This window comes from Dermacentor variabilis, chromosome 6 (assembly GCF_050947875.1).
Source record: "Dermacentor variabilis isolate Ectoservices chromosome 6, ASM5094787v1, whole genome shotgun sequence".
NCBI lineage: Eukaryota > Metazoa > Arthropoda > Arachnida > Ixodida > Ixodidae > Dermacentor > Dermacentor variabilis.
In genome coordinates this window covers 153,597,388-153,612,798 of record NC_134573.1, presented here as the reverse complement: position 1 = coordinate 153,612,798, position 15,411 = coordinate 153,597,388, and the positions used below count along the sequence as shown (strand labels likewise).

The 15,411-nt window shown below is 43.3% G+C and overlaps 1 protein-coding gene and 1 pseudogene across 1 annotated transcript in view; both read right to left on the bottom strand.

Annotated features, from left to right (window-relative positions):
* Positions 1-124: 124 nt before the first annotated feature.
* Positions 125-15,411, bottom strand: part of Mcm10 (minichromosome maintenance 10 homolog) — a 33,359-nt gene continuing 18,072 nt past the window's right edge. The window contains exons 11-17 of the mRNA XM_075696316.1: positions 14,862-15,076; positions 12,254-12,386; positions 7,307-7,440; positions 6,430-6,543; positions 5,958-6,106; positions 2,829-2,871; positions 125-833 (exon numbers count right to left, since the gene is read on the bottom strand). Coding sequence (XP_075552431.1) covers positions 759-833; positions 2,829-2,871; positions 5,958-6,106; positions 6,430-6,543; positions 7,307-7,440; positions 12,254-12,386; positions 14,862-15,076 — 863 coding nt within the window. The 3' untranslated portion in view covers positions 125-758. The remainder of the gene's footprint in view (positions 834-2,828; positions 2,872-5,957; positions 6,107-6,429; positions 6,544-7,306; positions 7,441-12,253; positions 12,387-14,861; positions 15,077-15,411) is intronic.
* On the bottom strand, positions 9,205-11,371 carry LOC142584517 (uncharacterized; annotated as a pseudogene).

The window sequence follows — 15,411 nt, the reverse complement described above, 5'->3', positions numbered from 1 at the left end:
GCTGTATCATGTAACAGCGCGCTTGCTATGAAGCAGATTCCCACTGCACCAGCTGAACTGCTACGCGCAAGCGACGACGAATGAGGTAGCTAACGAAGATAAAATAAATGATTCTCAAGGTTCGTTGCACAGGCAGCAAGGACGTGTATTTTTCAAAAGGATATACAGATTTACATACTTTTTACTCGTGTATGAGCCACAGTCAAGAAACCTGGATCCAAATTTGTTAAAAACAAGAAGAAAGGTGCAGTCCCTATACAATATATGGTACACGATTCTAATTAAAACCTCCTTGGAAACTCAGGTAGTGAGGAATGGTTTACACAAAAGTTGCTAACAGATGACATAAGGCTAGTGCGCAGAATGTTCTTGACATATTGACAGGAATTGCACACAAGTCACATTTATGTATGAACATTGTTTACTAATCCTTCTTTATTCACATGTTGTACAAGATAAACAGATAAAACCATTCTGTAAAATTAGAGAAAATACACATATTTAAAATTTGTGGAACGAACTGCCATTTGTCACACAATTATGATGAGCAGCCAACCATTGTGGCATCATGAAATACATTATATTTTATGAGGAGCATCCCACATTATATGAGCATGTATTCTAGCAGACTGCGCATGATGACCATTGCAATGGACATGATACAATGCTTGCAGAAATGAAAGTGGCCTTGATGACATGCACAGCGCTTCTGTGTGAATGATGTTTTGCCAAAAGCCAAAAAAGAAAAGTCAGTGTGATCACTTATTCAAGTACTTGACCTCTTCTCCACGAATCAGTAATTTTTCGCTGTCAAGCATGGGGCCAGGCTTTGGCTGGAAAAGGAAGGAGATGAATTGTATGACTGGAATGACTAATAGAAAGCACCAACCAGTAATGTAGCAAACTTGCAGAGAAAGTACAAATCGTAAAGCTGAGCCAAACAAAGGTGCCTCATTGAAAACAGTGCACAACACCAACGCATAACCTCGGAACAGTAGCAACAAAAGGTGTTACCACTGTTTGACCCTAATGACCATAATGCATTATCTGTCTTTTTAAAGAGCAGGTGCAGCCAACAGGAAAAAGTGTATGAGCAACATGTCGATACAGTCAAAGCTCGATATAACCAACTAAATAGGAAATTTGGTAGGCCAGGCTTTATTTCAGAGGAGTATTCTAGTGCTATAACAATATCGAAAATGTGTTATCCAACTCGGTATCGGTTATAGCGAAGCAAATTTTGCTTAGCAGCGCTTCAATATATATATTCTGGTAACAAAATTATCACATGCAGATGCCAAGCTATTTTTTAGACACTCGATTTTTCGAACTTCCCTGCGGCACCGCCGCCTACCCATTAGCAATAGAATAATAATAATCGAAATTTCGGACATCGCACAACGTTTCGGGTATGAACCAAGCGCTCACGAAGCCGCGAGGGCACGAACAAACTTGCCGCCATGTTGAATGGCCCGAAACTACAACTTTGGTTGCAGACTCTCGACGAAATGGCGCTGGCTAAGGCTGGTGGCCTAAGCAGCGTGGCCGGTGACAAGCCGTTGCGGGGAGCTCGCTGTCAATATGTTCGCACTCGTAGACCTCATCGGCGATCGAGAGTGAGAACAGACGAACAGGCTGAATTGACGCCGTGGTAGAGGCGTACGGATCCACATGCGGTCCCCTCCGTATCCAAAATGTCTGCCGGTGGCGAGACTTGAAATGACACACACTAGAAGGCCAGCACCTTGGCTAGTTTGACCGCAGTCGGCAAGCCATTGTGTCGAGTCCGCGTGATAACACCGATCCCACGGTTGCGTATTCGCGGTGGCTGAGAGCGAGCGCATGTGGCTTATTTTTGCATGTATTAGCTGCACCAGAACTTCGAAACAAATTTACAGTAAAGTCAAAGTGCAGATATGGAAACTTCGCTTTTAGGTGTGGCTTCACGGCAGCACGCGCGGCGCTGACATGAAGCCCCACCTAAAGGCAGTGTTCTCCGCCATATAAAGGTTCGTTATGCCCTAGGAAACACCACTTCCACGTGTAGAAGCTCGCTCTCCCCTCTTTCATGGTCGCCCATTCTGTGATTTTCGGATTGACATTTGGAATTTTCCCAGTGTTAGCAGTTGGAAAATAAATAGTGCAAGCAGTGCTGGCGAACCAGGACTCGGATCACAATTCATTGCGTTTTGCAGGACCCAATAAAAGTTTATCCATCCACTCACTCACATCACGAGAGCTGCGAACGGCATTGATCCTTTACACAGTAGCGGAAGAATATCAGCGTCAGCAAAGAGGTGGTGAACAGAACCACTGGGCAAAGATAGTAGGTTGCGGAGGTGTCATGCATCCGCGAGACCTTTTTATATAGATTTGAGCATTGTTCGGTGCAGTTATTTCTGTGGGTTGTATACGCCATTCTTTTCACATTTTGGGTTGTTAAATTTGGGAGTGGCCCTCATACAAGAATGCGGATAATACATGAAAAAAATATGGTATTTATTGTTGTTCCCATGCCTTGTGTCGGCACGGCAAAATGCCGACGGGCCATCAAAATTTGCAGGAGACCTTTTGGGCCGGCAGATGCACCCCACTTGGGTTTCTTTAGGATATGCCTGATCGCAATTTTTTTCCCTCATATATATATATATGTGTATGCTTATAGCTAAGGAAATTTCGCGGTTGACGGACTTCGTTATTAAAGAGGTTCGACTGTATTGCAAGATCATCTGCAGTTTTATATAATCACATCATCTGTGCACATTACACATGGCAGTGTTCAAGCAATAGCACTCTCACAGTAACAAAAGACAAATATGGTACTGTACCTTTCCCATGGATGTTCTTTCGAAATTGGAGCCATTGCATTTCCTAAAGGAAAGGGAGAGAGAAACTCGAGTGAAGTTAACAAATTGTCACAAGTACAACACCCTCAAAACAGTTTATTTGAATGTGCTTACAGTTTTTACTAAAATTATACATGTTCAGACCTCTGACCGAAATGAACTTATAATTAATTTCCAACCTAACATTCTTTTAAAAATAATTACACATTAAAAAAAACACATTTAAAAGATCATGCTATGGAGTTCACTGGGATAAAACAACACACAGACATTTCTCGAGAACACCCCATGAAACTCCCCAAGAAAGGCTCATGATTAAGATAAGCTACAAGCTACTGTATTTATACATAATGTGGGCAGCTTAAACATAATCAGTGGTTGCAATTACACTATTGTATATATGTATACTTAGTACCAGGCACGTACCCAAGGGGGGGCCAGGGGGGGCCCCGCCCCCACCCGAAATTAAGACGCATACGCCCCCTCCCCTCCCCGTCCACGCCACCACGTCTCACACACATTCCTAAAGCGCCGCCAAATCAATGTTGAGACTTGACAGCTATTCGGCGGTCAAAATTTTGCTGCCTTTTTCACTCCTTTTGGATGGCTGTAGTTATCGGTGTCTCCTGGGATGTGAAGGCCAGTTTCCTCATCAATTCGGTGCCCGCGCGATTAACTCGAGATGCTTTCAGTTGTCACCGTCTATTCAACGGTCATGCGCATCGTTGTTGCTTCGTTAGTTAAACCTTCTTCGTTTAGACTGATCCAGGGACCAGGGAAGGGATTCAGTTCGTGGTCAGCTGGTCTGTATGCACGTGGAACGAGTTGCGGCCAGAGAAAATGCTAATTGTGTTTAACTTTTCGTTTCATTATTTCCTCGAGTGACAGCTCTCCGCGACGCTGAAAGATCCTAGGAACCATATACCGATGATATGGGTTAGATAATGTGGAAAATAAATAAATGTGAGATAGCGTCCATCATCAAACCCTGCATTAACCCTTAAACTCATAGGCAATAAGACTGTCACCTGTTAACTCGTCTGGCTTTTCCCTAATTGTACAGCTCTTTTTGTGCGAAATAGCCCACTGGAAATAAGAGTCGCAAGGATTTGGGAAATTAAGCGATCTACTAAGGGAGAGCCAAGGAAACAGCCAAACAGGAAGGAAAAGCGAAAATTAACAAATTTAAGCATTGTTTATGGAAATATTTGTGGATCAACATCTCTTTATTTAAGAAGGAAGTAGAGAAAACGCCGCCAGAAGTGGAGGACAATTCCGTGTGTTCTGAATGACGCTTCTAGACTTATCATTCGAGCCGCCTAGCGTAGCCACTTCTCTGCTGTGCTTATGTAGGTGTTTTTCTAACCTTCCGTGGTGGGCGCAGTATGTGTAGAATAGCAGTTTCCTGCGCCATATGCGGTTGTACGCGACTGGCGGCCGCGCATCGTTACGTAACTACCCAAATAACACTACGAGTCGGTTGTGGCACTTAACTTGTTAGAGCAGTAAATGAGGGATCCAAAAGAACTGTGATTGGTCCGCAAATATATATTTCTGTATAATTCTTCCACAGCTAATTGAAAAACGCTACTATAGTCGGATACAACTTAAGTCTGCAATGAAGCCCCGCCCACGCCCTCATAACTGCCAGCCACTGTTCCTCCGCGAAGCTGCAAACAACTCGTACTTCAAACTTTTTCTGTTACCCAAATAAGGCAGTAAGTACAAAAATAAAATGATTAGTGTGTAATTTTATACCTTTTCCCTTGCCTATTATAGTGGAATCGCGAATGCCTAATACTTCACTGAAGTGCAATAACATGCTTCCTTCGCTACAACTATTTGTTGCGAAGTTTAACTTCAGTTGGCAGTGAAGTTTCATGAATAAAACAGGTTCAGCAGTGAAATGAACTTCACCGCAGACTTTTGAAGAGTGGAATGCTCAGACTCCATACATTTCGTCCACGTTTGTTGCACACCTCATTGCTTCCGCCGATGAAAAGACTCTGCAAGAACGGCAGATGCTCTGGAGGTATTAAGTATGATGCCATTTTGAAAAGGCTGCATGACGACGATTTTGTTTGCTTCTGTGATTGGCTGGTGGTGTAACACAACTCCGAGCGGTCCCTGTGCCTTTGTTGCCAAATGGTGTTTTCTTAAGTTCTATTCAACTAATCTTTATTTTACATTTTCGCTTCTTTACTTGTACTTGGCAGTGTTCTTCCTGCGCAAGTCCATTTGACGTGGTTCTTTGTTTTCGAAGTAAAGGAGAGGTGTATTGTGCAGGCGTACCTGTAAAATACAGCTTCTTTCAATTCTCTTTTGTGGTTTTACGCGTTTTTATGGCGAATGGTGGGCGTTATTCACATTTGTACTAGTAAAGGTACCCCACCCCCCTCTTGCATAGAAAAGTTACCTTGGGTTGGGCACCCCCTATCCCCCGAAAAATAATCCTGCGTACGTGCCTGCTTAGTACTATCTACATAAGTTGACACAACTAGTGCACAGTGAAATTATGTACTTCACATTACACAAGTAGCGAAACCCAATAGCACTGATGTGCAGTGAACTTGATGTGTGTGAAAAAATGTCGGTATATTCAATTCGTGACAGACTGACAGAGGATGGCCGATGACCAGCCAGCAGAATGCGTGCTTTTTGCGCAGAACGTAGACAAACACTGCAGTGCGATTCAATCCTGTTGTAAGGCACATATTATGTGGTCAGGCAAGCTGCGACACTTTTATGTTCTGCGAGGCTTTTGTGAGGGTGGGCAAAATTTCTTTGTACTCTGTGAAATGGACATTTTCTAGGAAGAGAAAGGGGGTGCAATGACTTGAGGATGGGCGATTACTTGGGATGTGACAGTCCCTGAACATCAACAGAAGTCGAATGTGAAATGTCTCAGCAGCCAATGTTTCCACAGGAAGAATAGCATACATCACCTCGACACATATAAGTCCCCATGTTGGAACGTTGGCTCCAAAAACATTGTTTTTGACCAATGCTGATCACTTCAACTCTATACGTCAACTTTATGTTTTCCTGTGAACCTCTTATTTTCATTTGGAGTCCCTGCATGTGATGTTTACGTGGCCACATGTTGCTCACCTGCAGCTGAGAGCTGGAACCCGGGCAAAAGTGACTGTGCGGTGACTGCAGTCCTTGCAGCGGAAGAAACGCTTCATAGCCTTATGGTGCTTCAGGACATGGTTTTCCTTCTTGCACAAGTCGGATGCCTGTTGAGCTGTGTAGTTGCACTAAAAGAAACACAGAAAGACCAAGGATTACACAATGTCGAAAAAAAATTCCATAACATGACACTAAAAAGCAGATATTCTTCAAATTCTAGCCTAGCCATAGCCTAAACCAAATATTCACAATATTATTATTACGTGAAACTGCATATTATTGTGACCCAAATATTTCGCAAAAAGGCACATAGTGCATCTACACGGTTACTAAATTTGTTTTTCTAGCTTAGGGTATCTTCAGTTTTGTTGAAGAATTTTTGTCTTGCTCTCTACAAATTACTGCTTTGTAAAGTAAAACACAAGGATTAGGGAAGTACAAGACGACACACCTTTCTGCAGGACACCACATCGCACTGTATTTCTGTGACAGACAGCATCTTTTCTTCCAGTTGCTCCTTCTTCTCCAATACGCTAAAGTACTGCTCCTCCTGTTCCTGCTCAATCTGAAAACATATCACAGAAACACACAACCGTTAGCCATAAGTCAATCACACACTGCATGAAGCTACACTCTTCACAGTTACTAAAGAGACTTATAGTCGGGCACAATAATGTTGCATATGGTAAAAGAACGTTAGTGAAACCAAAAAGCTGTGTTGTCCGTGCTGCATATTCACAGAAACAAAGTCTGACTGCGCTTTTTTGCATGCAAGGCCAATAGCATTCACTAATTGTTTTGAACATCAAGTGTCAGACTTCTAAACATAATCCTTGGTAAGCAACTGTAATGGCAGTACATGTGACTGCATTTTCTGCCAGGCACAGGAGCACTAAATGTTCATAAAGCAGCACAATGAATCACTCAAAAAGCTGTTTCCATGTCGCAATCAACATTATTTTGTTTGTTTGCTTGTCTTATTCTCTTGGCTATGAGACTGCTCATCATTGAGACATGAAACCACTCTAGCCAGTTTACCACAAAGAGTATGTATTAGCAACAGTTTCAGATGACACTATTGCATCAGATTTGCATTTAGCAATAGCTGCAGAAGTCAGCAACTTCCTTTTGTGCCATCTTCATTCTGATCCAAACAGCGTCAAACATGACGAACCTGTGTCTTCAACCCATTTGCTGTTGTTCAAATCCGAATAAGTAACACAAAAAAGCCAAAATGCTAAATGTCTTAAAGAAGGGATGTAATCTAAATAAGGCATACTTCAGCAGTCAGTGCATAATAACAACATCAGCATGGAATAGAGCCCTACATCGTCCACTTGGTGAGCATGAGATGACTTTTGACGAAGCAGCTTCTCCACTTCTTCCTTAGTCAATGCTGGCCCCAGACGAGATTTTTTGGCTGCTGGCATTTCTACCAACTCGTCATCTCGGGTTTCTTTGCCTGAAAAAGTGTTCGAATAGATGTGCCGTCAGGTGAAAAGGAACTGTGAAGTTGCACTAACCACTTCTGTGATGGGCATGACTGTGTCCTGACAGACTGCCATCACTGTATGACACAGCAAAATTCTGATCTCTACCTTCGTCAAGTGCTGCAATGGTTTAACAGCAAAGAGCATTCTCGGGCAAATTGGTACATAGTTTAAGGTAAAAATGAGCTCAAATTCAATCTATAAGAAATAAGGCACTTACTCACACTCCTGCACTATGCGAAGAGTGCTCATGCAAGTAAAACATAAAAGGTTTTTTCCATAAAACTGCAGCTGAATGCACTAGCAATGGGAAGTTGAGGTGTCTCTTGCACATGGTGGTACGTTGACATATGTGCTACTCTAACTCATCAATCGCTGCTTCAGATGCACATTGACAAACATACAGTAGCAAGGTTCAAATACTATATGGGCCTCGGTGCAGCATTGCGGCACCATCTAGCATGCACTTGGCGAATGACGGTTGTAATATATATGATTATAACATATACATTAGAGGATTCATACACAATGACACACATCAGTGTAAACACTAAGTACTAGAACTTGCCACGCAACTAACTTTTGCTGAATAACACATTTCAGAGGCATATTAGACACACAAGAATGGTCAGCAACAAGTGCAAACACAAAGTGTATAACTTGCTATTGCAAGTAAAAGGTTGAAAGCAAGTGGCTAGAGGTGTACTATTTCATTCACTCCAATGACCCATCCCAGTTAAGCTTCTTTTTTACCAGCTAATATGTTCCCGAAATGCACAATTTTACAGCACCAACATTCAGTGCAACACCAAACTGCGATCATGTGATACGTTTTCCAGCCACTAGATTCAATGTGAACAAGAAAAAGCGCAAGGCACGTGCGACCATGAGAAGTAGGAGCCTGGCAGGGTAGCTTCCCCATAGTAGTACTTGCCCCACCCTGAAAATGCTGCTACACACTCAGTTTTCATTTTCGGCACCAGCAAATCCCCTATCACAGCTAACCCTATTGTGATAAGCATCTTCTTTTATCTGTTTTGCAGTGTGTGTGGTCAACTGCTGTTCTAAGTGCACCGCATGGTTTTAATAGGCGAAAGGCCAAACATGCCGCCGTTTTCTGCTACAGGCAGTGCGAAGTGAGTGTCATGTGTTACTCTGGTGGAATAGTGTTCTGGCATCACCCACTAGCTTGATTTCGTTTCGGCTTCCCATCGCCGTATTAAAACACTAAGCAATAGGAAATCGACACAGCATGTCTCAGGCTGCTTGGGCCACCACCAGCTCAGCGCATGTCTACGTCTCGTGCTACAACGACACGTGGAACACATCGCATTTCGTAGATGTCAACTACAGTTTTGTCTGCCATATGCTTAAGTGACGTTGGATCCAGGGTTCGTACAGACTCAAAAGGGGAAAATTCAAGGATATTCAAGGAATTTCAAGGCCCAGTTGGAATATTTTCAAGGACTCAACACAATGCTACATGCAGCAGTCTTCAATATCAGGTACAAATTTCACTGAACAAAGTCGAAAAAAAAAAAATTTTTCAAGGAACAGCTTGTACTGCACTAAACCAACATAATATTACTGAACGAAGTCGGAAAAAAAATCATTTAAAGGAACAGATTGTATTGCACTATACCAACATAATATATGTTCCGTGTTGAAAAACACCCTGCAGTGCATTGCACCAATGTCGAACAGCAATCCATTCTGCAAAAGTGCTAATGGCAACTTCAGGGGAGCTCCTGCCACTTTTCCTGAATCTTCTGGTTGAGGCTACGGAGTTCCTCAGTCTTGCTTCATGCAGCCTCAGACTTTTTGATCTGACCACATATTTCAGATCATCAGCTGCTTATGCTTTTTCGGCATACGTATCCGCAGAAGACTGGAGGTCAGCTATTGTTGTCTCGAGTTTCTTTCTTTTTTTTTTTTTTATTGCATCGATCTCTTCGTCGATGCAGTGGCTCTTTGATTCCCTTACATCATCCCATTGATTCTTTTCTTCTGCTTCCAGATATGCAGCATACTGCTTCCGGGCAGCTGATACAGCAGTCCTCAGCTCTTTTGTAATAGGGACGTTAAAGACGCCCCCTGCCTTGTCCACAGCGTCGCATACAATACGTTGCGAAATGTACGACAGCTCCTTCAGGTTTTCTACAGCAACCTGGCGGTTCACGCTAAACCCTCGCTCCACAGTGGCCTGTCCATGGCGGAGCACGAGCAAAAGCTTGACAACCTTCCACAGTTCCCCGTATGATGAATTAAACCTCATCAGCTCAGTCAAGAACTCTTCCAACCTGTTTACGTTCTTCTCGAACATTCGCATGTTATGCATCTCTTCCTGCAGGAACTCCCCCAGTGTACTCCCCCAGTACAGTGTCTCTTTGGTGCTCAGACATTCTGCCCACTGTAATGAGGGAATCCAACACTCTTCTGAAGCCGGCCAGGCACTCATATGGTTTAGTACACATTTGTCGTGGGTCCAGAGAGGACAAACTCCTAACGATTGGGAATCTCGGTGGACTTATCTCAAGCACTTTCTTTATCACACTGATCAAGAAGCATTTGCATTCCATGGGGACCTGAAACACGTCCTTCTGGCTTGCTTCAGTTTTCCGGACAGTCTGTTCAGCAGCATGGCCTACATCCACCTTTTCAAGTGGACTGTGGTTCTGGGTGCTTTCAATATACACCATCAGGAGACCAGTGGCTCCTTTTGCTGAAGACCGAGCACTTCAGAAACTTCGTCAGTAGCTTCCTGACCACAGTTTCCAAGTCCCTTGCAAGAAAGAACACCATGGGCTGATCCTTTTAGTACTCAGTAAGGAATGGCTTGAGGGTCATGGCCACATCCAGTGCAAATTGAAGCTATGCTAGCACTAAGCCATCACAGGCAACTCACACAAGTTGTGAAATGATCCACACTTTGGGGGGCTTACTTCCTTCTTTCTTGCAGCTGCAATAACTTCTTAATGTCACACCACAACAGCAAGGCTCTCTCTATCCCAGGCACATTCTCCAACCACCGGTGGGCAACAAAGTTCAGAGGAAAAGTCGCCTGACCGGTAACTGCTGAGAAGTCCTCCCTCCTTGCAGGAGAACCATGGAAAAGCACGCTCAGACTGGAGAGCAGACAGTCAAGTCCCCACTTACTTGCTGTAACACCTGCCCTGTAGGCGTTGTGCATGGTGTGGAGGCCACAAGTCCCAATGTGCAGACATTGAACTTGGTATGCTTGATGCAGGTGCTCTTGGAAATTCTTGAGTACCTTCAGGTTAACATTGGGACATTCCATTGAAATCTGAAGAATTTTCTCAAGAGGGAAAGGCTTGAGCGCAGTCAGCAGCGTTCCTTGGATGTCCTCGGATGTCGAGTGCCCCATAAACACCGAGGTATAGTACCTCGTTGCCACCTTGTGAGACGAATTCCAATACTGGTGTGAACATCCAATTGTTTCCACTGGAGATAGTTGTTCGTTGACTCATCGAAGAGCACCATGTAGTAATCGCAATCTTTTATCTTCTCTTGCAGAACAGATAAAAAGAAGGGCCTCAGACCATGGCACGTCACATAGGCACATTTTTTCTCTCCGCAAGAAAATGCTTTGGCCACGCCACTGTCCGGGAACATACACTGGAATAGCTGGCCTGCTTCTGACGACGACCGATAGGAGAAATGCGATGTGACAACTTTCAAAGTCCACAGAATCTCCGCGTTCGTCACCAGCTTGTGCGCCTTGCAAGCATCATCTAGCTTTCCCGATTGCGAAGGAGGTGGGACGGCTGACTGTTGCCCCGTACTTTGGACTAAGTACCTTCGCACCGAGCTGTTGGCTGCAATCTTCATGACACCAGCATGCTTAGCACTCTTCATATGGCTCTTTAACGCTGAGTAGCCCATGTTGGTGATATTGAAGGTCTTTCTGCAAGGTCTGCATCTTGCACGGTGCTCACTCGTCGTATCTGGTGCAATACAGTCTTTGTAAGCTTCGTTGTGAAGCCACGCGCCTTGAAATTTGCTTTTCTTAGGCATTTGCTTTGTATTCAGATGTTTCAGCCGCAACAAGTCGGGTGCAGAAGCGACCGCACAATGCACTACCATCAACCAAAATAACAAAGTGCCAAGATCAGATTGGATTGAATAGGCTCAAGTTGGCTTCAGAGCCGAGTGGCTCCAATGTGGCTAACTGTTGCGCAACATTGGCTATATTAGCACAAACTGATTTTTTACGCCTGAAACGCATATATTCAAACGTAATACTGCAAATACAAATATTTTAACTGCGTTTATTTTATTAATAGCCATTTGCATGTACTATGCTAGGAATTCAAGGGTTTTCAAGGAGCAGCAAAAAGTCCAGGATTTTCAAGGAGCAGCAAAAAGTCCAGGATTTTCAAGGGCCTTGAAAACAAAATATTCAAATTGAAGGGTCTTCAAGGTTTTTAAGGACCTGTGCACACCCTGGTTGAATCATACAGCTTCCCAGTTAGTAAGTTTTTTCTCGTATTCTTTTCCAAAATGTATGAATGAGGTTCTACTATTGGATATGACGCAGAGGGTGGACAAGATGCACAGACAACATTGTTCCTGTGTACTACTTGAACACTGAACGTATTACACTGAATGTATTAGTGGAATCTCATAAAATGAGTTCGATATGAACTTATTTGCCTGCAGTTTCGTTGTAAGATTTGCTAAATGTTCCTTCTATTAATGACTGTAGCACAGAAGTAGAAATGAAGCCTTATCTTGCTCTTGCTGCAAAATGAAAGCCATGCTCACGTGATGTGGGAGGTTCCTCAAGTTTCCTTTGAATCTTAGCTTGAACTTCAGAGGACGTGGTGGCTTTTCTGACGGCATTAGGATCCTGTCTCACAAGAGGAGCTTTAGCACTCAGCTTCTGTGCAGCTCTCAGCTGTGTAGACAAAAAAAGAAAGCCCAAGCCCGAGTTTAACCTTCCGCATCTAGTGTCAGCACTACTGCAATAATTATCAACAGTAGAGTTTGATTCAACGCACAGAACATTGAATGATTGAACACACCATTTGGCGACATTCAAAAGGTTTGTATAATTTAATACTGCAGTTGCTCTAAGAATTTTCTTTTTTTATAGGGCACCTCAGCAGGTCACATAGCAAATTTCGGCTATATACTAGAAGTTGTTATGTGTCCTCTAGGGAGCGTTTTGCCACAAAAAAATTTTCAAATCGGCTCATTGATAGCCGAGATAGAATTATTTCAGTGCCACGAAACCATGATTTCAGGAGGCGAGCGCCACTGCTAAACGAGACACTCTCTCCACTTGCCTCATACAGCCTCCGAAAGCGAAGTTCCTTCCCTGCGTTCTCCCATACTGGAGCTTGAGAAACGCGTGTTGCATACGCCACGGGCCCCACCTTCATTTTTTTTCCCTCTTTGCTTTTCTGCAGCACGGCACACTTCCAATGACAGCGTCACGTGCGAGCTGTTGTGATTGTCTCGTTTCGCGCAGCGCATGATTTTGCATGCTGTGCACGAGGACACCTGACTAGCGGTATAAGTCAGTGCTACAAGAACACTGAGGCAGACACAAGCGAATCACAGAGCATGATCTTGCGCTTCAACACTGCAGAAAATGACATAGTTTCGGTGTCTGCGTGCACGGCTGCACGACGTGGGAATAAGCAGACGAAATGGAAGTACATCTCTCTTGCTGTGGTGCGAAGTAAAACAAAAACACAGAAATTTGGTTTGTTTTATTATTTGTCTAAACTTTAATTCGTCTATTCAAGATTACAGAAATACAACATGTTGACTTGAATAATTCTCGAGGTCATGTGTCACTACGAGCGATGTCACAGCACAAACACACGTATGTAGGTGCACTAGCACGTGTATGTCCCCCTCTGACTTGGAGCACAGCAGCCGCAAGGGGAAGGGCAAATGGCATTCGGTTTGAAATTTTACATCTTTCCGCGGCATGTAGCAAAGTAACATTTAGCAGACACGATCGTTAATGCGCATAGTGTACTCTCCGCTTGTCGACTCAAAATATCAGACCTAATGAAGGGCCCTTTAAATTACAGAGATAAGCTATGGCAGACCTTTATTCGAAACATCTGATGCAGTATCATAGGCAAATATTTTATTTTTTGAGCAATCCAAGAGTGCTCTTGTATAAAAACTTTCCCAACCTTATGATTTCCTCCAACTTCCTGATGTTACGTCTGGCCCTCTTGACACGTCGGTATGTCGTTATGGCTCTCGTGATGACCTCCAAGCTTTCAAAACAGATTTTCTTGATAATTTTTTTCAGCTTTCGAAATAAAAAAAGCGAGACGTGGCAAGACCAGGGGAATAGGAAGGTTGTTCTAGAACAGCAATATTCCTCTTGGCCAGAAACTGCCAGATGGTGAGGCCGTTGTGACTTGGTGCGTTGTTTTCTTGATGCAGCAGCCACAATTTGTCCCAAAACAATTATGTTCTCTTCTCGCATACTGAGCGAAGCAAACGGCACAAAATATTTTTGTAAGCACGCTGACTTATCGTTTGGCCCTGTGGCAAGAACTCACTGAGGTCGATGCCTCTGACACTAAAAAATGTGAACATCATGACTTTTGACTTTGACTACCTTGCTTTCTTCAGCCTCAGTAATAACATAAACTTACACTGACAGCTCTGGATCTTGGATTCTGGATTGTACCCAAAAACCATCTCATCCCCGGTAATTACTCAACAAAAGAAATCTGGCTCAGTCTGAAGACTTGTGATGATATACAGACAATCATTGCACAGATTTTTTGCATGCCCAAATTTTCAGCGATTATCCTCCAAACACAGTCCTTTTGCATATTCAACTGGCTGGTGATCATTCTAACAGTCAACCGCTGATCAGCACACATCTGCCTTACATGGTAGATGTTGCAATGATTTCTGCTTGTTGAAGGCCTCTCGCTTCTTTAGCCATTTTTCATTTCCTTGTCCCCCTCTTCGAACCTTTTGTGCAATTCAAACACATGTGTGTGTGGACATGGTATCATCTCTGCACACTTGCCAAAGCATTTTGAGCGCTCCTGACAGAGCTTTCCCCAAGTAAATAAGAAATTTCAGGCTGATTCATTGGTCTATGGTCATAGTTCATTCCTCAGTTTTTAGAGCTGAACAACTTGCAAAGGCGATGATATATAAAAAAACAACGTATGAGCAAAAAAAAGAAAAAAAGACTAGATGGACACAGAAAGCTGCGATTACAGTCATATACTACCAAGGCATCATATTACTTGGCTAAATAATAAGCTTATCTCTATTTCGCTCATAGCTCACACAGCAGACCCAGTCCCATTGCTTTTTCAGACTTTGTATTACACAAGGAGTGGAACTAATGTTACCATGCAAATTTAGAGTGACTCACCTTAGCAATTTCAGATGGAGTTAAAGCAGTCAGTTTCGGAAACGGCACTGAACCTGAGCCAATGGGGCTGATGGCACCCAGTGCCTTTGCCTGCAATGCCGGGGCAGTCCTTCCGGAAGCTAGAGATGCCCCTGCAGGTGACTTCACACTGCCGTTGTGCATCTTGAGAAGGTCCTTAGCAGTGATAGATACCATTTCTTTTTTTGAGGATGCCGCTGCAAATAGGATGAATGATAAACGAGGATCATTTCGAATTCTGACTCATGGCATTTAACAGAGCTAAACCTACCGTACTTGCTCTCCCTGCGCTACCATACTTACTGCCGTGACAATAATAAAATCATGTCAAAACAATTAACGCTTTTAACCAGACAGAAGTGCATAAGAGGATGGAGACTTAATAGAAAGCTTGAAAACTGTTACAATGTTTTCAACTTTGTAACACAGTAACAAATAATGATATCACTGTTCTGTAAACTGCATCTATTAAGAAATCTAAAGTACACAAAATTGATGTTATACACTGCCCTCAAATACCAACACTAACTTC